Source organism: Ictalurus furcatus, chromosome 6 (assembly GCF_023375685.1).
Source record: "Ictalurus furcatus strain D&B chromosome 6, Billie_1.0, whole genome shotgun sequence".
Lineage (NCBI taxonomy): Eukaryota > Metazoa > Chordata > Actinopteri > Siluriformes > Ictaluridae > Ictalurus > Ictalurus furcatus.
In genome coordinates, this window is record NC_071260.1 from 15,647,665 (window position 1) to 15,669,153 (window position 21,489).

At 38.7% G+C, this 21,489-nt stretch overlaps 1 protein-coding gene across 9 annotated transcripts in view; it reads left to right on the plus strand.

Annotated features, from left to right (window-relative positions):
* The window catches only part of clasp1a (cytoplasmic linker associated protein 1a), a 66,818-nt gene that overhangs the window by 24,612 nt on the left and 20,717 nt on the right, over positions 1–21,489 (plus strand). For 4 of the 9 annotated variants that reach the window (XM_053626699.1, XM_053626702.1, XM_053626701.1 and 1 more), the window contains exons 3-23: positions 422–500; positions 669–772; positions 1,101–1,192; positions 1,657–1,732; positions 2,245–2,342; positions 3,544–3,614; positions 9,259–9,402; positions 9,904–9,980; positions 10,505–10,597; positions 10,679–10,824; positions 11,251–11,386; positions 11,515–11,585; positions 11,690–11,749; positions 12,217–12,294; positions 12,453–12,620; positions 13,625–13,671; positions 13,818–14,000; positions 15,542–15,649; positions 16,574–16,735; positions 19,553–19,714; positions 21,324–21,427. In XM_053626699.1, coding sequence (XP_053482674.1) covers positions 422–500; positions 669–772; positions 1,101–1,192; positions 1,657–1,732; positions 2,245–2,342; positions 3,544–3,614; positions 9,259–9,402; positions 9,904–9,980; positions 10,505–10,597; positions 10,679–10,824; positions 11,251–11,386; positions 11,515–11,585; positions 11,690–11,749; positions 12,217–12,294; positions 12,453–12,620; positions 13,625–13,671; positions 13,818–14,000; positions 15,542–15,649; positions 16,574–16,735; positions 19,553–19,714; positions 21,324–21,427 — 2,259 coding nt within the window. Of the gene's footprint in view, positions 1–421; positions 501–668; positions 773–1,100; positions 1,193–1,656; positions 1,733–2,244; positions 2,343–3,543; positions 3,615–5,688; positions 6,180–9,258; positions 9,403–9,903; positions 9,981–10,504; positions 10,598–10,678; positions 10,825–11,250; positions 11,387–11,514; positions 11,586–11,689; positions 11,750–12,216; positions 12,295–12,452; positions 12,621–13,624; positions 13,672–13,817; positions 14,001–15,541; positions 15,650–16,573; positions 16,736–19,552; positions 19,715–20,397; positions 20,461–21,323; positions 21,428–21,489 lie in introns of those variants that run through there. The other 5 variants (XM_053626704.1, XM_053626705.1, XM_053626707.1 and 2 more) reach the window with 3 other exon arrangements.

Below are 21,489 nucleotides of genomic sequence, written 5' to 3' on the forward strand. Positions count from 1 at the left end.
TAATGGCTACTTCCACTATGATAATGCACCATGTTACAACGCAGAAGTTGTCTCAAACTGGTTTCATGAACATGACAATGAGCTCAGTGTTCTTCAGTGGCTTTCCCAGTCACTGGATCTGAGTCCAGTAGAACAGCTTTGGGATGTGGTAGAACGAGAGATTCACAGCATGAAAGTGCAACTAAAAAATCTGCAGGAATTTTATGATGCAGTCATGTCAACATGGACCAAAATCCTCAAAGGAACGTTGTGTTCCTAATAAAGTGTATTCTGTAATGTATAGAAAATGCTAGCTGGTGAATATGACGTGACCAATGTGTGTCTCCAAAATATTTGTAATTGGAATGGACATACAATAGACATGTTTCGAATGTTTTAAAAATAAAAATTTTATTTATGTATTTATTTCTTTTTCCCTTAGTTGGCTTTGCTGGGAATTGACATTTTGTCCACCTTGGTGACAAGATTGCAAGACCGTTTCCGGACCCAGATTGGAACAGGTAAGATTATTTTGTCTGGTTTTATTTATACACATTTATTTTTATGTTTATTTATATACGCTTTTTTTTTTTAATTAAAGAAGGTTTATTTCTGGATATATGAATACATCAGGAGTACATTACAAATGGGGCTGTGTCTGGTGATTTTTGTATTTCTTTCTGTCTCAGTTTTACCTAGCTTGATAGATCGATTAGGTGATGCCAAAGATCAAGTCAGAGACCAGGATCAGACTCTGCTGCTGAAGATCATGGACCAGGCCGCTAACCCTCAGGTAGTTCTACACTGACTTTACAAAGAAATTGGTATAGCTCTTTGCAAATCACAATTGTAATACTGTCCTCTCAGTTCAAGGAGTTGTTGCGTTACCCAGGATTTTTTTTGAGGGTTTAGAATGTCGATTCAAGCATCCCTGACTGACTTACTTCAGTGTTTACACATGAACAGCAGTGGGCCTGACCATCATTAATACATTTCAATTTCCATGTTGTTTCACCGCATTTTTGTAGTAGGTTTCTTAACAGAAATAAATGACACTTAAACTAGTATTTATAGTAAATCCATAATTGGTTGTAATAGTGTAACTGAGAGTGTTTTTGCAGTACGTGTGGGACAGAATGCTCGGGGGATTCAAACACAAAAACAACAGGACCAGAGAAGGCGTCTGTCTTTGTCTCATTGCAACATTAAATGTGTAAGTCACACTTTCTCTGGAATGTTCTGCTTTTAGTTAATAATTATATTTGCAAGTTTACCCCTTAAAACAAATGGGTTTTAAAGATGCATATTCTAGTTTAATTCAAGTCTTTGAGCGGTTTATCATTTCTTATAAAGTCTTATATTTAGTCTAATACTACACTTAAACTGTAAATGGTAATGTAGCTTTCTGTCTAATATTCACAAGCTGTACATTGTGTCTATGCAAAGACTGTCCCATGTGTTGGTGTACATTTTGCTAAAAGGACATACTACTGAGTAGCAGGATGTCAGGGCCTCGTTGACACCTGAAATTACCATCCAACCGGACAGCGAGATGCATAGGCATTCATGCAAAGTGTGAATTGAGATATCGTTTGTGATATGTCATTTATCAGCAACTCTGTCCTCCGTGATGCATTAATTAAATCTCTCTCTCTTATTGTCTTCTCTTTGCTTTAGGTATGGTGCCCAGGGCTTAACTCTAAACAAAATTGTACCGCATATATGCAATCTGTTGGGAGACCCTACAAGTCAGGTATGCACCTTTTATTGTTTCTACACTAGTTTTAACAAATGCATTTAAAAAACTTTAATATAGCATCAAATGTTATATTGGTTCACTTAATGATACAATACCACGGTATACCTTTCACAGTCTAATAAAATGTTCACACATTCATTTACTTTACCAGAGATATTGCAACTCTTCATCTGTGAGCTAGGGGGACCCCTAGTGGTGAATACTTAGAAAATATTCACATAAATAAGAATTTCAATAGGTGTAGCTTCACATAGTCAATTTGTTTGACCTGATTTGTAGAGGCATACATTTATAGAATCTTTGTATTTGATAAATATTAATACTTAGTACTTAATTCTTAGAATTAATGGTTAATTATACGATTCCTAATACTGCCAAAGAAAAACTTTATGTTCATGATTAATTAAAATGGCATATTGTATATATCTATTGTGTAAACATAAGCTCTTTATGTGTGTCCATATGTGATTTTGCCTGTGTTTAAATCCTATCCCATTTCTTACCAGGTGAGGGACAGTGCCATGAATTGCCTTGTGGAAATATATAGACATGTTGGAGAAAGGGTCAGAGTGGACCTCACCAAGAAAGGATTGCCACAATCACGGTGAGATAGACTCAGTGTATGCATGGTACTCATATTCCTTCATTAAACTATACTATGTTTCAAGTCCTAACACATGAAATGAACACAATGGTTAGATGAGATTTACATTCAAAAGTGGTATTTGGATTGTGCTGAAAATATGCAAAATATTTCATCTTCGCAAACCTCTGATTTAAGCTGAGACTTTTAATAAAAGTACACATATATATATATATATATATATATATATATATATATATATATATATATATATATATATATATATATATATAAATATAAATATAAATGAAAGCTATAGATAAATAGATGTATGTGTACATGTATACACACTCACCTTCCACTTTAATAGGAACACCTGTGCATCTGCTCATTTATGCAATTATCCAATCAGCCAATCATAAAATCAATCAGATACAGGTCAAGAGCTTCAGTTAATGTTCATTTCAAACATCAGAATGAGGAAAAGGTATGATCTGTGACTTTATCTGTGTCATTGTCGTTGATACCATATGGGCTGGTTTTAGTATTTCAGAAACTGCTGATCTGAGATTTTCACACACAACAGATATACAAGTGTTCCTATTAAAGTGGATGTGGAGTGTATATCATTCATACATGGCTATGATTTGTTATTTCATTTTTGCCAATGGATCAAGGTGTATATCTTGTTTTTGTAGTGAAACTGCCTAAATCCCTTATCTACCTAGATAACTAAATCGGTCTCAGAAAAATAAAACATTATTCAAATTAGCTAATATTTAACATCTACATTAACAGCATATTTGTTTGCTTAGATTTGTTGCCTTTTTATTATCTTCAGAATAGAATTATTCTAATGTGCAAATGCTTTGGGAATTCATGTCTGACTCAACCAGGTAAGGTGTGCTTCTTTATGAACAATGCTAGGACAGTATAGGGCTTGTGCTGGAAGCTTAAAATAGTTTCTTTGTTCTTGACACTGTGAGCTTGATGTCCTTTTTCACATGTTTATACAACATTGCAGACATCAGTCTACAGTCATTTGGACACTTGTATGAGAAAGTGAGGTCATTAGTCTCAAAAACAGGCTGTTCTATACATGCACGTGAACATTTTTTGAGAAGTTAACTTTTTAGGGTAAAAATCTTTGTAAATTTTATTTTCTGGCTTGTGTTACAAAACCAGTTAATCTCAATGTATACCTTCTGCTATTTTTTTCCAGGTTGAATGTAATTTTTGCCAGATTTGATGAGGTCCAAAGATCTGGGAACATGATCCTCTCTACTGGGTCAGGTAAGATTGAAATTGGTATTTAAATAGGGCTGCAACTAACGATTATTTTGATAATCAACTAATCTGTTGATTTATTACTTCGGTTAATTGATTATTTGGATTAAAAGGCCAGTTTTTATTTTCAGTATTTTAAAAAAAAACAAAAAAACCTTATGTCACATTCTGCCCAATGTTGTCTTTCATACATTGTGCAGATTGAAGGCTATGAAAAAGGTCATGCATAGCATAATCCACATTGTGCAAAGGATTTAAAAAAAAAAAAAAATAACATTTTATTTTTGAAAAGCAACACAACTGATTGTCCTTGTCCACAAGCTTTAAAGCGGAGGTTAAATCACGATATTGAAAGTGCTTTAAAAAAAAAAAAAAAGAAAAACAAAAGCACAAACTAAGTGTTATCTGGTAAGAGGTTGAATGTTCTACAGTAACACACATTCACTCATCTGAACAGAGTAACATGTTACTTTATTCTCTAAATGTATGACACTTCTTACATTTATATGCAATTACATGTTATAACCCCATTACAGTTACTGCTCTCATAAACACAATTACTTTTGTTTGCAAATATAGCTAAATATAGCACAGACAACATATTTGCTCAGAATGAATATTTTAGTCAGAGTTATTGCGCTTCCTTTCTATTGTGCGCGGTTTGATTGACGTGCACACGTGGACTTGCGCTTAGTCAGTGAAGTTTAATGGAGACTCACTCGCTGTCAGGACGAGGCTTTATGTAAAATGGAAATACTGGGGTGGATTTCTAACATTTACAGATAAGGATATAAATGTAAAAGTGCAATTTCTGCACTGAAGAAAACATGTCTGGATCACATTAAACAGCACACGCATCTGACACGACAAGCCGTGTTAATACACTTACGAGTTTCTTTGAAGCACTTAATATAGACATTCTCATGTTTTGGACAAGGTGGATCGTGCACTTTTCCCACAACACTCTATGACATCCGCTGTTTCTCAGATGTGTTTTATTCATAAAAATGCGTTTTTCACCACAGTGAAGGGTAGATAAGTCACAGACCCTTTAGGTAGATAAAATCACAGACCCAACTAATCCATAATGGAATTCGTTGTCCATTATTTTAAGTAACGCATTTTATCGATTAGTTGTTGCAGCCTTATATTTAAAACAAGCAGTGATTTTAGTTAATTACAGAATCTTATATAACACAAACAGCATAAAGTGCATTTCGTATAGACAACAAAAAGTAACTTACTTGGTCCATTGTGGTGCAAAAAGTGAAATCTTCAACATAAATATATATTTTTTTCTAACTCTATTTTGCTTTGTATCTACGATTGACTCTCTTAAAGAAGTTTAGGCAACATTTTAATAATTCAGATTTATAATTAGGCTATATGCTAAAGTAACTAATGAAGAGGTATGATTGCCACATCAACAACATCAACACTGTCATTGCAGCCTGTTGTGTGCTTCACAAATTTTGTGAAGTTAATGGTGAGGAATATGATGATATTGATGTTGCTGTTGATGACGAAAATGTGACTCGTGAATGGAATCGTCTTCATGAAAACACAGTCAAACGCATCAGGAGATGCATTCTGCTCATATTTCTCCAATCTGTTGAGCTATTTTTGGCTGATGTTGGCAATAAATTCATATTCATTCTAAGAACAATGTGGACCTTATTGGTTTATAACAGACAAACATCATCTAAAGGCCAAAATATGTTTTAGTCAAAAGTCAGCACTTCACAGAACAGAACCACTGAAGTGGTAATACGTAAAAAAGAATGTGTGTTCACATACAGATTAAAATATATAGCACACATAAGTGTAACTATGTCAAGGCACTATTTCCACTATAAACAGTGCTGTGTAAAGTAAAAACATTAGTATAAATATAACAGCAGGTATAACAGACTTACAATACAGAACATGTACAGGCCTATAGATTAAAGGTTGCAATAGACCTGTGAACACTGATCAACGTTGGCTGGTGGTGTCTGAGTTCTTGTGTGTTGTATCCAGTTGTTCCTGTGTACTCTCGTCTGCCCAAATGTCCAGTAAACACTGCACCTCTGCCGTAGACCAAAGTGTTCCCTTTGCCGCCATGATGTTTGTAATGGAGCAGTCACGTCAATGAAGTCAGTTCTGAAGTACAGTACGCATCAGTGTGATCGCTAAACGTGCCCGAGGACGGAACTGACGTCATTTACGTGACTGTTCCATAGTATAGTCCAACCAAACCGTGCTCTGGTCCACCTCTTTGAAGTGGGCTGGGGCACGGTATGGCGTGATCACACTAATCAAACGAACCAGACATTGGGGTCAAACGTGCTTGGGCACGGTTTAACTAGGCCAAGTGTGAGTACGCCCTAATAGCTCCAGCTTTTCGTTAGCACAGCGCGGTGGCTTTTGTTTTCTGTGCAGTCACAAGACCAGAGCAGAAGGAAGGAAAGGGAGGGAGGGAGACAGGACACCAGAGATAAACTCTCAAAGAGTCTGAGCTGTGTTTTCTTTTCCATCTGTCTGATTGATTTATGATTGAAAAAGACTCTTGCGTTATGACAACAGGGGAAGGTAAGGATTAGAACAACGAAATGATTTCATGTGTGCGTTGATATCAGGTGTTTGTGGTTCTTGTAAATGTGTGTTGTGGGGAATGGGGTTGTTGTAAGCTCGATGACCATGTTAACGTCATTTTTCATGGTGAATGTTCTCTTCAGTGAGGGAAACTCTTGCTCAAATGCAGACACAGTGAAGGAAAATAAAGAATAATATTTCACTCCAGGAAGTGCTGTGTAACAAATATTACAGAACTTGATGAACTTGAAGGCAGCAGTTTATGACTCAGCGTAACATAATTACAGTGTTTACCATAGTTGGCAATCATTCTGGACCTGACCCTAGCTCATCATCATATTCTGTGTACATCTTACCACATCACAGAGAATACCAGGACTTTTTGGTGAATGCGTTCTCGTACCTAGCTAGACTTGACATATATTCAAAGCACCATAAGCACAAGGAATATATAACATCCTCCTTTCTAGAGAAGTAGAAGAACACAAAGACCGAAATCAGATGTTTTCTGATCCCTTAAACAAACAGGTTTGGTTGGGAGGCTGTAAAAGTTGTTTTTAAATAGAGTAAAACTGTTCTGCTGGCAGTTCATGTGTATTTCTTAGTGCAGTGTGGCTGCTTTGTCCGACAAGATTTTTCTGGATGTTGTAGTGTGTCGAGTATGTCCCCTGTTTGTCCGTTTTTAGTTTATTGGGGTAGAATTACATGCTTCTTGTCATGCTCTCAGTTCTGACTGGCGTTTGAAGGGGAGGTACCATCACTGTCAAAAGCAGGATGCTGCAGGAAAAGCCCATCTCCTTCCTGTTTCGCTAATGGCTCTTCCTTTTTACTTTTGTCACTTAAATGGAGAGAGATAAGCGCTTTAACTACTGTTAGTATGCATGTAATTTACTGTGGCTATTGCTATTATATAAATGTGACCGGGCTGCTTTGATATGTGGAACTAGGCTAAATTTGTAATGCTTTTAATTTTTATATAGATTTTAATCATCACAGTGCACTTTGAAAAATTCTGTCCAGCAGAGGGAGTCGTTTCTTTTTGTAAAAAAAAATTTTTTTTTATTTTTTACAAGAACAACAGTTTTCATGGGCATCTGAACAACTTTTCTAAAAAAGTTTCTAAAATTTATAGCCACTTTGCTTCATATATAATGGACATTTTTTGGCCTTTATATTTATGTTTTGCTTATGATTACCTTGATAAAGCAAAATAACCTGGTATGGCTTGTGATGCATTACCGCGATCAACGACCGACGCTTAGTAGTACCTACTCAGTGTGGTTCAAGGTCCCTTTCAAGAACCTTCAGACTAACTGTACCTCAGTGGTGGAATCAACTTCCAACATCAATCTGGGCCGCAGTCACCATCTTCAAGAAACAGCTAAAGACCCACCTCTTCTGTGTACACCTAACTAACCCCTAAAAAAAAAAAAAAAACCTTACTCGGGCACTTTGCTTCTTCTGGAACTCAATTAGTGGATCTTATATGGTAGCACTACTTGCATTGTTTTCTGCTTGATATATCGCTTTGCTTGTATTTTCTCATTTGTAAGTCGCTTTCGATAAAAGCGTCTGCTAAATGAACAAATGTAAATTACGGATTTAAGACCTGCATAAAATTTCTGTGACACATCCATCGTTCATATCTTGTAGATCACGGGTCTTTATTTGTAGTAGTCAAAGCTTGTCAGCAAGAAAAATGTCACAACTGCGGTTAGATGTTACAAATCGCCGCACAAGCTGTGTGCGCACCTCCTGAAAGATAACCTGACTGCACTACACCCTTTATTTATTTCTAAACAATTTGTGCTCATCCTTACTCTGGTCCTGGGGCTTGGAGTTCACTTCAGCTTTAGTGTAGATTAATCAGCTTTACATTTTGAGTTGCCAGTTGATAAACTACTCTTTCGAGCGATTCAGTCAGAATTTGATATGGTTGATGGTGTTTGCTCTTTTTAGGACGCCTCATCAAAATGTCTCTCGATGTGGAAAATTACATTCGGTCATTAATGTCCGTGCACATAAATCAACTCTGCGTTTCATTCTATATTGCTGTGCCAGTTTTAAATGAGCGTTTGCACATTTTGCTTCACGAGTCCTTTGGAAATTGATTCCAAATGTCTGAACTTGATGAAATGAATAAAGTGCACTACTTGTAGCGCTACTTTAAGAATTTCATGTCAAGCTCTTTCCGTACGGTGTTCGAAGCCTTCCATGTTTCACAAAAGGTCTTACAGTCTGGCCACATGTGGCAGTGAATCATCAACATCTGTTCAAAGTATAACGACATCATAGTTTGTGTCCTAAATGAGTAAATACTGTAATCTTGTTCTGATACTGATGGCAGTTGATAACCTAACAGAACGGAGAACCTTTTGTTACTGTCTGAATGACTAGTAAGGCACTAAAATGACAATTTGTGGTTGAGGCTGAAGCAGAATTTCAGGAAACGCTGGACTAAATACCTAGTATTTTTGTAGCATTGCCTAAATGACAATTTATGGAACAGGAAATCAGGTTCTCTCCACTGCACCATTGAACTATTTGAACTATTCTTTAATCGATGTAATTTATAAATTTCATTTTATTTGTTTTGATGCAAACTGTGCATGAATTAAAAGAGCCTGAGCAACCACTATATACCATATATTGGCCTGCGCTTGTTCAGTAACAGCCCTATCGTGCTCCATATGTACAGCGAAGCGAGGCGTTTTATTGTGACGAACACTGGTATACATACATAATGTTCTGTCCTGTTGCACTTTGCATGGCCTATTGATTTCGGTGTTGCCCTCATGATGAAGAATTTCTGTCACTGTTTGAACGAATCATCAATAACCACAGCCAGAAAAGAATGAAAACAAAAATAATGAGGCATATTTACAACATTCCGCCTCATTAGTCAATTAAGAATACACAAAAGGTGCTATTTTTTTTATTCTTGACGAAATATATCAGCTCATGTATGAACATCTCCAGATTGCCATCTTAATACATCTCATGAAAGCACAGATTGATTGTAAACAGTGAAAGTGTTTGATAAGATGTGGCTCAAAGTCGCACCTCTCTCGTGCAGATAAGAACTTTGACGATGAGGACTCTGTGGACGGAGGCAGGTCCTCCTCTTCCACTTCATCTAAAGGTCTGTCCAGCAGCAGGCGAGGAGGAAACATGGGCTCAATGAGACGACCCAGTTCGGCCTCAGCACCCAGAGCTGCAGGTAACTCTCTCACAGAACATTGACTTAATGTTCACACACAGTTACAATTCTTCAACCTTTTCTGGGCTCTTAGAGTTTGAAATGTTATTGCCTTATTTCTTGTTTACTCTAACAGCATGATGAGGACAGTAGTGGCCACTGGGTTATATTCTGTAGTACAACTTACATGTTTATTGTGTTCCACAGAAACGGCTAAATAAACAACCTAAAACTTTAAAGTTTTCTGAAAGGAGACTTGTTTGATGGTGGTTGCATAACATTAAATGTAACTGTAAGCAGATAAAAGTAACATGTCATTGTTAATACTTGAAAATAGTTAGTCTGGGCAGATTGCTGTGGTATAAACGGAATGAAACTTTCCTATGATGACATGCAAGGTCATGTTGTATTCCTTACATATCACAAAGAAGAAGAACTGTGCCATGTGAAAACACTGATCCAAATTATTTAGAGTTTAAATAGATGATAAATGCACCCCATTCTCTCTATCTTTCTCCACAGGGAAAGAGGGAGCCAGTGCGGGAGCTGTCGATGAGGAAGATTTTATTAAGGCGTTTGAAGATGTCCCTACTGTGCAGGTAAGTTACATACATGTGGCACAGAGTACCATTTAAAGGGAGCCTTAGTGGTACAACAGAAACGTGTTCGCCCTGAAGATTGCGATTTAGAGATTGCAAGGTCGAACCCTTTTCGATAACGCAGCCATTCATGGCTGAGAGTCCAAGAGACTTGGAAGGGGGGGTGGCATACTCTATCTCCTCTATCACGCACAGTGACACTAGGCAATTGTGGGAGTCTGTGAGCTCATGCATTTGGACGGGGGGTTCAGATAGTGCTCTCCTCCAGGTGTGTTATGCCACCCCGTGATGCAGCAATTCAAAAAGATGCGTTTGGCTTGGAGGACGCATGTGATAACTTTCACCCTCCCTGGTTGGTAGTTCTCATCGTCTGATAGGGGACACCTAATTTGGTGGGTGGGAATTGGCCAAGACTAAATTAGGGAGAAAATAATGTTCACTTATGATGGAAAATGTTTTTTTTTTTTTCTTCCCCCTATGGGGTTATCCATGAGAAACCATAACCTCACACGTCTTTTTGACAGATCTATTCCAGTAGAGAGCTGGAAGACTCCATGACTAAGATCCGGGAGGTGTTGTCAGATGATAAACATGACTGGGAGCACAGAGTGGCTGCTGTAAGTGACGCACTCAAGTCTCTTTGTTGCTTTTGATAGAGACTGTAAGCATCAAAGTTTTTGTGTTTCTCGTTTCACTAGCTGAAGAAAGTACGCTCGCTGCTCCTGGCAGGAGCCGCAGAACACGAGGGTTTCCTTCAGCAGCTTCGACTTTTAGAAGGTGCCTTCAAGCTATCTGCAAAAGACTTGCGCTCCCAAGTGGTCCGGGAGGCCTGCATCACTCTTGGGTATGAGACACTTGTTTGTGTGCTTTTGATGTTTCTCCTTTGACATATAGGGTGTTTATTATTTTTACCTGTGTTACTGTATTCAATTTTTTTAATAGCAGACGCTCTGTAATATTCTTGTAACAAATCATGTCAGAACTCATGTTAGCTGTCTGAAATTCATGGTGTGGGTTGCTGTGATGGAACATGTTTCTGTGCAGGTCTTTAATTATTTCATATCTTAATGTATTTGTAACGATGTCAAACTGAAATGAATGGAGCATGGAGAAATTTGTGTCTAAAAAAAAAAAAAAAAAGCAGCTTGGTGATGGATATGTAACAGACTTCATGTTTTACTTCATGTCTCACCCAGACGTCTGCCTGATTCATTTCTGTTTGTACTCTTTAATCGAGCGGTCCATGGATAAGTTGTTTTTTCCCTCTTAGACATGTGTCCTCAGTGTTCGGGAACAAATTTGACCACGGAGCAGAGGCCATCATGCCCACGCTGCTCAATCTCGTGCCTAACAGCGCCAAAGTCATGGCCACATCAGGCATGGCTGCTATTCGTCTTATTTTACGGGTGAGTGTTTCATCAGCTATAACAATAGCTATAATCAGCTATAACATTATTAAAGAACAACAACACACATTTTGGACTCCAGTAACTTCTTTTTCTTTTTTTTTTTTTTTCTTTTTTCCAATTCTTAGCATACACACTATCCTCGTCTTATCCCAATCATCACCAGTAACTGCACATCTAAATCAGTAGCTGTTCGAAGGTGAGGTCCTAAAAAAACAAAACATTGTTTTATTCTACTTTAAATCTTCTTTCCTCTAAATTGTAAAAGTGCCTGAAACGTATAATTAATTTTTTCCATTTTAGACGGTGTTATGAATTTCTTGACCTGTTGTTGCAAGAATGGCAGACCCATGCACTAGAGAGGTGAGTGCAAAAAACCAAACATTCCCTTACTCTTATGATCTACATTCACACGTAGTGTGTGTGTGTGTGTGCATTTATCGATGCTCTCCACTTTAGCTCCTCAGCCCCAGTGTTGGCGCCATTTAACTCGAGACAGCGTGTCTCACTTTACTCATCTTGGTTGAACAGATGAGGAATGAGTCTTTTCACAAGTCTTAATCGATGAGCCAGGAGTGAGCAGCAACCATGCGTCCCTGCTGTTTCCATGGCAATATTCCCCAGAGCCCTTTTATAAGGAGGGCTGGGTTCCCACTCTCCCTTCTTTCTCTTTGGGCTCCTTTTGGACCAGTACCAGGTCCAGGAAGTTTCAAAAGATACAGACTTGCTTGTCTTGAAAGACTTTATTTAGCATAGAGAGCAGACACTGCTGCGAGCTGTTTTCAGTTGCTTTGGGTGTATGTTTTAACCATGTTTCCGTATTATCCCAGGCATGTCGCAGTTCTCACTGAGACCATCAAGAAAGGAATTCATGACGCTGACTCGGAGGCCAGATCTATAGCCAGAAAGTAAGTCTGCCTCTTCGTCTTTACTTTTAATTTGGTTTTGTGTATCATGATGTTCCAGCTTCATTATAAATCTGATGGTTGATGTACATATATATAATTTCTTTGTTTGTTTGTGTGTGTGTGTGTGTGTGTGTGTGTGTGTGTGTGTGCGCGCGCAGATGTTATTGGGGATTTCACGGCCACTACAGCCGAGAGGCTGAGCACCTGTTTCAGGCTCTGGAGTCGACCTATCAGAAGGCCATCCAATCTTACCTGAAGAGTTCTGACAGTATAGTGTCACTGCCTCAGTCTGACCGTTCCTCCTCCAGCTCTCAGGAGAGCCTCAAGTGAGACACACACACACACACCCTTTGATAAACATGCTGCCTGTGTTGAAATTTGTTCATTTTAATTGCACGTGCTGCAAAAAAAGCTCTAATAGTAACCAGCCACAGGTGTCATGGTTTTGACACAGTATTAAAGAACATGTGTTCAATGTTTAAAAGATTAACATGTACCCGAGGTTATAACCAATCCTGTCATCAGTACTAATATGTATTTGCTCTTTTAGAATTGCACAGCCATGGCAGAAGGAACGTGTCACATGATTGATTGATTGGTGTGTTGTTAACGTAGTAATCCTGTGCTGGATTATTAGCCAATTATCTCATCTCCGACTGGCACCCTGCTCGGTTGTCTGTTTAGAGAGAGCGAGATCATCATTCCACATTTATCACTTAGAGTGCTGGATCGAGCGCACTAATGTCTTTTACGCACTGCTCAGCTGGAGCAAACAAAAGCATCATCACATCAGCATGGTTGCTGTTTACAAAACTAGTAAGCACATTAATCACCAAAATGTTGGTATGGCCAAAAGTTCAGCTAATAAACGAAAATATTCATAAATCTTTTGGTCTCTATCGTGCTGGCAGTTCATTTGGCGTTTAAGATAGGAATTACACAAGACTAATTGTTTAAATTTTGAACACCGCCCAGGGAGTCCCGTGTGAATAACTCGTGTCTGCTGATTTGAATTCAACTCGTTCGCGTTCTGTAGCCATGGCACCGCTGTCTACCCTAATCCATCACAAAGACTAATCTCCTCACACTACTGCCAGAAAGGCTTCCAAATTCTCATCTTTGCCAGCTTATTTGTTCTTACTCTAGCGTAATAGTGTACTAGAGTCCTTACTCTGTTTGTCTAAGTGTTTAGTGTTTTTTTCAGAAATGTTTTTATCTATTGAACGTTGCCGATTTGTAGTCTGTTGTCTTTCTTTCCCGTTCCACAACTATTCTTGTTACTGACCAAAAAACTTTTACCTCTTCTTATTGTTTGTTTTTTTCCTGGTAGTCGACCACTTTCTGTGAGGAGTGTGATGGGAGGAAGCATGACCAGAAGTAAGCATCATATTGCCTCCGTGTTAAATTTCGACATACGCTGAACCATACAACGTACAATTTGTATCTTTATGTTTCAAGTAAACGCAGTGAGATCTGGTTTTATCTGGAGCGCTTACCTTTTCGACAACCTGTTTATCTGATAGGTAAGGTGGTGGGCTCCAGAACACCGTCCTCCACCCCAGGCTCACTCCAGCGCTCACGCAGCGACGTCGACGTGAACGCCGCTGCTAGTGCCAAGTCCCGGATGCCTGCCGTGCCCTCTCTACCCTCTCCTTCCCCCTTCAGCTCAGCTGCAGCCCTCCCCCCAGGATCCTATGCCTCCCTGGGTAAGATTCAAAACTTCAAGCGCACAGCGATCAGCTTAGCACACCTAGATATCATTTCTTTGTTGTCAACCCTAATTAGAGAATTTTAATGGAAATGCCCATAAAACCACTGGCTTTTATGGTAATAGTGGCCATTAATAAAGCTTTATGGCCACTGTAGGTGCTATTAAGCCATGCTCTTACGAGGAACAAATAACGATCGGCGTCATGGATTCGTTGTGCTTGGTTATCCATGGTTTTGGGCAGCTTTTGAAAATTCATAAACAATACCCGACAAATGATTTCCAGACTGCCAGATGGTCTTTCAAGCACACCATACAAAATACTTTAGCTTCATTTCTGAGCAGCGTTATACTTAATAGATTGTGGTTTCATTTATTATTCCACTGTAACTCACTTCGTACTATTAAGATCTGTTTTGAGGCATTGCCTTTCTTAACTGTGTGGGATCTAATAGAACTTCCTGTCGTGTTCTGTGCCATTTTATTCCGTTACCTGAAATCATATCCTTCGTTCTACCTTTCCTTACTTGCGGTCATTAACATTTCTTTACCTCCTCTTCCACGCAAGCCCTGTCATGGTTTACAGCCCTGTCTTCCACACTTGCAAACTAACTGATGCTAACCTTTGCCTCTTATACTTCCTCTCTTCACTCCCCTGCTTTTTTTTTTTGCCCCAAAGATGGTACACCTGGTAAAATAGATGGTAAGATTTGTGTGCATAATCTCTCTGTGTGTGTGTGTGTGTGTGTGTGTGTGTGTGTGTCTTGGTCTCAACTCAGTCCTTTGGAGGGCTATAGGCAGTGTTCATGTTTTCCCTGTGTGTTAATAGCAGTTACATAGCTTTACTTCTGCATGTCTTGTCTGCATGGAGCCCCAACCCTGTCTGAAACAACGGTTTGACCATGAATAGCAATGCACAGATTTGAAATCTGCTTCCTCTGATTGGGATCTGCTTTTGTCCCAAATCTCTCCAAGCTGAGCAATTACTTGGACAATGCTTTCGAGTTATATTGTCCATGGTATTGTATCAAATTTTATTCTTATCATTTAAGACCTAATGCTTTGAACTATTATTTGGACTAGAGGGTTTGTCTGAGCTTGCTGTACTAGAGGTTAGACTCAAATTGAGCTACAAGGATATTTAGACTATTTCCCTCAGTTATACAATTTTTTTTTTCCTGTTTCATTTGTCAAACTCTGTTTGAGGTCTTTTCTATAAACGTTGATTATAGATCACTGAAGCATTACAATTACATTAGATTGAAAACATTCTTCAAACTACTAGCCACTTTCCCACATCGACAGAACATATATTCATCTATATACAAAAACTTTTGTTTTCTAAGCATGCGCACACTCCTACTTAAACTACTTTATATTCAGAATCTTTGTGCCTTAAATCCTGTCCTGTTTTTAATGTCTGTCTCTTCTCGTTCGTAAAGTCCTGTTTCTTCTTTTTCCAATTTTCCTCCCATACTGCTCTGCTCTTTTCTTTCTATTGCTTTCTAACACAATATTTTCTGCCTGTTTTGTTTGCAGGTCGCGTGCGCACCAGAAGGCAAAGCTCCGGAAGTGCGGTTGGTGCAAACGCTACAGTCACAGACAGCCGAGGTCGAAGCAGAGCTAAAGTGGCATCTCAGTCTCAGCGTAAGTGCTCCCGCGCTGTCTTCTCACCTCTTACACACTTCAAAAGGCTCCATGCCCAATTATGTGGCAGCATCAGTTTCATTTTCATTTTCAGAAAATGCATATTCTTATAAAATGCTGCTTCTTTCATCGTGGCTTTAAAAAAAATCTCTCTCTGCTGTTTTCTGTGTTATTGTAATATGGATGATCTTCCAGATTTGAGATGTTTAATGTACTTTTCAGTTTAGTAATGTAATGTCTTCTGAGAGCTAACTTCTCTAATGCACGTATGAATAACATTTTGCTTGATGCATGCTGGATAACTGCGTCACACTGAGCTTCTTTTGTAACTTTTCACCTATCCTCTGGCGTGCCTCTATACACAAGGATCCAGATCCGCTAACCCTACTGGTGGTAAGCTCCCAGATTCATTTGTGCAAAGCTGACACATCAGCACCCCGCATGACCTTTCTTTGCTTTTGTCTCTTCATACCATATACACCATGATAAGTTCTTCCCCTCCCCACCACCAGTACAGAAAACTGTGTCTTTATTTCTGCTATTGTGATTGATGTATTGTCACCAGATTTAATTTTAATTAGTATTTTTCCCCCCATGGTTTGTTTATTCCCTCTGTGTATTTGTGTCTTAGTTGGTTTGTATTGCTTCTGTACAAATCCTGTTTAATCACATTGTCTTCCCTACAGTCCAAGTAAATCCTGGTTTTAAATCAAAAGAAACAGATCAGTGCACTATGTGAAAATTGTGTCCACTGCCATTTTGTGTGTTTTTTAAAACCATTGGATTGTGAAAGTGTTTGTGAAAGTGATTGGATGTGTAGCACGGTTACGCCATAGCTCTGTTGATTTTCACAGGCTGCCGCCCACAGAAAATGGGCAAGTTAAATTTTGACTCAAGTTTTCCTTGTGGCTTTGGTTTTTGTAGCTGGCAGCCGTTCCAGTTCCCCAGGAAAGCTGCTGGGTCACGCATATGGCAGAGTCCCGCGTACCACAGCCATGGCTTCTACATCCTCAGACAAACGAGCAAGGGTCCCAAGAAGCCAGGGCTGCAGCCGAGAGACCAGCCCAAGCAGAGCCCTGGGCATAGGTAAGGACACACATGGTGTCTTATAGTTTATAGCTCTCAAATTCATAGAGATTTAAATTAGAGCCGCAACAAATAATCGATAAAAATTGATCATGAAAATCGGTCTTATTATCGATTATTCGGTCTGTGTGTGACATGGGCTACGTTTACTCACTGCGTTACTTCTCTTCCGAAAACATGTGTTGGCGAGTACAGACCAACTAATCAATAATTGTGTCCCAAATGACGTACTATACACTTACACTGTGCATTATTTACTCTACCATGTAGTGTATGAATTTTAGAAAGGTAATATTGTCTTACATGGAAGACTAGCAGTTTGCTTACTAACCAGAAGTATAAGCCGTTTCCCAGTCAGTGGCACATGATGTCATACGCACGTAATGTGACACCGCTAGCTTTAGCAGATACCCAGAGTCAACGACAATGAATTTCTTCAGTTCACTTTTTGTCAGCGTTACCTTTTATACCCAACATGACCTCAGTCACCATCAGACGGAGGCATAATCGTCAAGTGACTGAGGAAAAAAGTGTGGCATTTTATAAACACTGCAGAGAAGATCAAACTTTCCAAAGCGAAGCTTGTGTAGCAGGGAAACACAGCAGTGATGCATGAGCACAAACTCATGTTTATATCCAAAGTGCTCCACTGTGCAAGAGCTTGGGGAAACTGGTTGTTTAAAAGGTTTAGTGTTTAATTCAAGTGTATTGTTGTTATATGTTGTATTTGTGCTCTTGCAGTGTAACTTGTTTATTATAACGGGAGTGAGCTATTTGTAACGAGGCCACGTTTCTTCTCACTCACATTGTAGATGCAGTGATATACAGTGTAGCGCAAATAAGATCTGTAATGTCTGATTAAAATGGTATGTTCAAAGTAAACACGAGTAAACTAATATGTCTGAAGGCAGTAAATAACAGAAACCATGAGGTGCAGTGAAAGTGAGATTTTCTTATTAATTTAGGACTGTAGTTTAATATCAGTGCTTTTTTTGTGCATCCATTAAAATAATGCATAGATACTTATTTATAAGCTAATATTTATGTAACCAATTTTTTATATATATATGTGTGTGTGTGTGTGTGTGTGTGTGTATATATATGTATATATATATGTGTGTGTGTGTATGTGTGTGTGTGTGTGTATATATATATATATATATATATATATATATATATATATATATATATATATATATATACACATACACACACACACACATATATATGTATATATATATATATATATACATACACACACACACATATATATGTGTATATATATATATATATATATATATATATATATATATATATATATATATATATATATATATATATAATATTATATAATGTATGTATATATATCATTAAGTGCAGCCCTACTTTAAATGTTCATAACAAAACACATATGTTTAAAGCCCTAAAATGGATTCTTGAGAAGCATCTGAGGATCTAATTATTTTAGCTTCAAACTAGTAAAAGTGTGTTTAAACCAGGTGCATTTGCATTGATGCTTTACATTATATCGCTGGTATGTACTGCATGACAGTAAATATTACTTAAGGATGCCGTGAATCACAGATGTAGCCTATGTAGCATCATCATTTCCTCCTTAGAATGACATCAGTGCAGAGTGTTGAGATGCCTCTCTAAGAAAAAATGACGGCCTTTGGTAAAGATTGTTGATTAAGATTCTGACGCTGTTACTGTGTGACTAGCTTCTCATTGCGGTCTTGTTCTTTTAACTGGTTTACCTGTTACTAGAGATATGACAGTGAGCAAATTTTCCCACCGGTTAATTGACGTGTGACACCACTGGTAATACCGGTATCACTGTTATTTTAGCTAATTTTCCTTTCGAATTGGCACCAATTCGGGGGCAGCAATTGCTCGAATGGTGGGTTCATTGTTATTCTTAATGATAAACATAAAAAAAACAGTACAAACTCACTTATATTAAACGTAGAACTTTTAAAACCAAATCTTCCACTATCGTCTTGTCAGTCAGCTCGCCTCACTCGTGCTAAATGAAATCTGATCTGTGCAGCGACTCTGACTCATTCGGCTCATGCTGAACTGAGCAGACACTTCCAGTTTTTAATTGTAGTGTTCGTTCTCTAACTGAACTAAATGATTTTTATTGCTATGAAAAAGCAGAACGATGTTGGGGGCGGTGCTGCGGTGGGCGAGTGAAGTAATCAGTGTGCAGCTGAACACCGTGTACTGTCATAAAGTTGGCTTGATGTTGGAGGTTCGATATTCGCAAATTAAGGGGCCGTCTCTAAAGTTACATACGACATTGGTATACACATTTCTAACTTCAATAGAATTTAAAGAGAATGACTTACAGTCCCAAAAACAACTATAAAGTGTTCATGTAGGTGTCAGCTATAATGCACACCTGTTTAGATTTCTGATATTTAATAAAAATAAACTAGCAAATCATATGTATGCCAGTACACCATGTAACACCAGGAACACCGACTATCGTAGCAAGGCTACCTGTTACTGAATAATGCTAAGGATGAATAACCAGCTTTTATTTATGCATCTCATCACATTTGTAAATCAGCTTTGTGATGAATGTGTCTGATCTAACCAGACCTGAACAGTAGATTTTGTTTTGATGTTCTTTTTGCGTCTTTTACCACAATTGTCTTGGCAGACTAATGCTAACCTAAACCTAAGCGTTCAGCATTTGCTTTTATGTCTAACTTTTGAAGTGAAACACCAGGCTTGTTGCCAAGCCCCTTTCTTCCCAACACTTATTCTCATGTAGCAGCCTGACTAAAGTGCTAACCTGTGTCCTAACAGCTGAGCTGTGTGGTAAAGCTCTTCTTCCTGCTGCTTCTCGTTACCGCACGCTAGCCCGGAGCAGTCGCATCCCACGCCCCAGCATGAGTCAGGGCTGCAGCCGTGACACCAGTCGCGAGAGCAGCCGCGATACCAGCCCCGCTCGGGGTTTCACTCCTCTGGGTGAGTAAATTGGACCGGGCACTGATGGACCAGTAGCTCACATCAACCTTTGCCTTATAACCCACTGTCCTGAAATCATCAGTACCCAAGTAATGGCCCAAGCATTCTCAATGATTTGATTTTCCACCTTCGACCAAACAAATTGTCCCAGACCAAAACCCGCTTGATGAGCTATACTTCTGTCTCTTGTCTGCTCTCTGTTTTGCATGCACTAATGTTTTCAGAATTTGTGAAGTGGTTTTTTTTGTTTTTTTTTGTGCTACACATTTCTTAAATAGTGTGTGTGTGTGTGTGTGTGTGTGTGTGTGTGTGGGTATGTTTAATTGGCTCAGTTACTTAATAGGTAAAGATATGTACCGAAGTTGTCCAGTCTTGTAGAGAGAAATAGCAGCGAAAGGGAAAAAGGCAGAAAGTGTAAACACTTGTGTAAACGCTGCAGTGTATGCTTTGTTGTATTTGTGTTCTTTGCCAGTTTGCCTTACAGTGATAAATAGATACAGTACATGTCACTACTCTCATACTGCTTGGTCATTTTTGTGTCTAGTCTGTTTGTATGTTGTAGTTGGATAGCTGTTGGGTTTGATGGGGGAATGTGATATGTTTGCTGCCTGGGATGCCAGGGTGTTGGTGTTGTGCAACACTAACCCTCAGTGGGGTGTGACCCCTTCTTCCTGTCCCTGCAGCGTCCCGACGCCACTCTCGCTCCACCAGTGCGCTGTCCACGGCCGAGCCCGTGGCCCAGTCAGGTGACCTGCATGCCCCCCTTTCCCTGTCTTCCAGTCAGCATGTCTTAACATTGCCCACTCAGGCGAAACGTTCACACTTCACATTGCGTGTTAGTGTTTGTTAGACTTGACATCAGTGGAACATACTAATATACACTGAAGTTCTTTTCGAGCAAGTGAGGTGTGAAGTTTTACCCTCGTCATTGTGTCATGTACATTCAGAGGTTTTGTTTTTCATTCTGCGTGTTAGATAATGCATAGTTGCTGCCTGTGGGTTTTATCAGAATAGTGCAAATTTATTTTCTGCCCCATGTATTCAGTTTCTTTTAAGGTGTTTTCTTTGTTCCATACTGATTTTCTGGGCCATTATTATTATCATCATATGAGATGATTTCTTTTTTTGCTTGTTTGTTTCAGTTGTCTTGCGTTGTCATTTGTGATTACTGGTGTGAAATGTTGCATATTTTTCTAGTTGAAATTCATGAATATTCTGCTTTCTGTAAATGGCAGAGGCCTAGTGTGTCGCTCTATATAAAATATTAAATTAATATTTGTGTTTATTCTGACTTGAATGTATTTGGCTTTTAGGTTGACATTTTATTGAAGAGACTGATGCCACTGATTGCTGTAAAATTGTCTAATAAGGGTTACAGTTGCCTGTACTTAATTTTGGTTGATCTCTTTCCTGGTTCAGTTTATCCTCGTTCCTAGATGCTTATGCTAAGTGATTATATTGGTGATTTGGGCTATGTATTTTCTACCTTTGTACATTGATTCAGTTTTCTCCAAATTAACTCACTCGTGAGGTAAGTAAAGTTCTATTTATTTTGGCTCCCCTCCCCCTACAATTAACTCTTCCCCTGGTGTTTTCTCCCCATTTTCAGATCGATTTGGGCTACTCCACCAAGCCCGTATTTCTGCCTCTGTCAATGCCATGAGAGTTCTGAACACGGGGACAGACGTTGAGGCAGCTGTGGCTGATGCTTTAGTAAGAGACCTATTCTATACAGTTTGATGTTACACTGTTAGGTGTTTGTATGTGAAATTGTC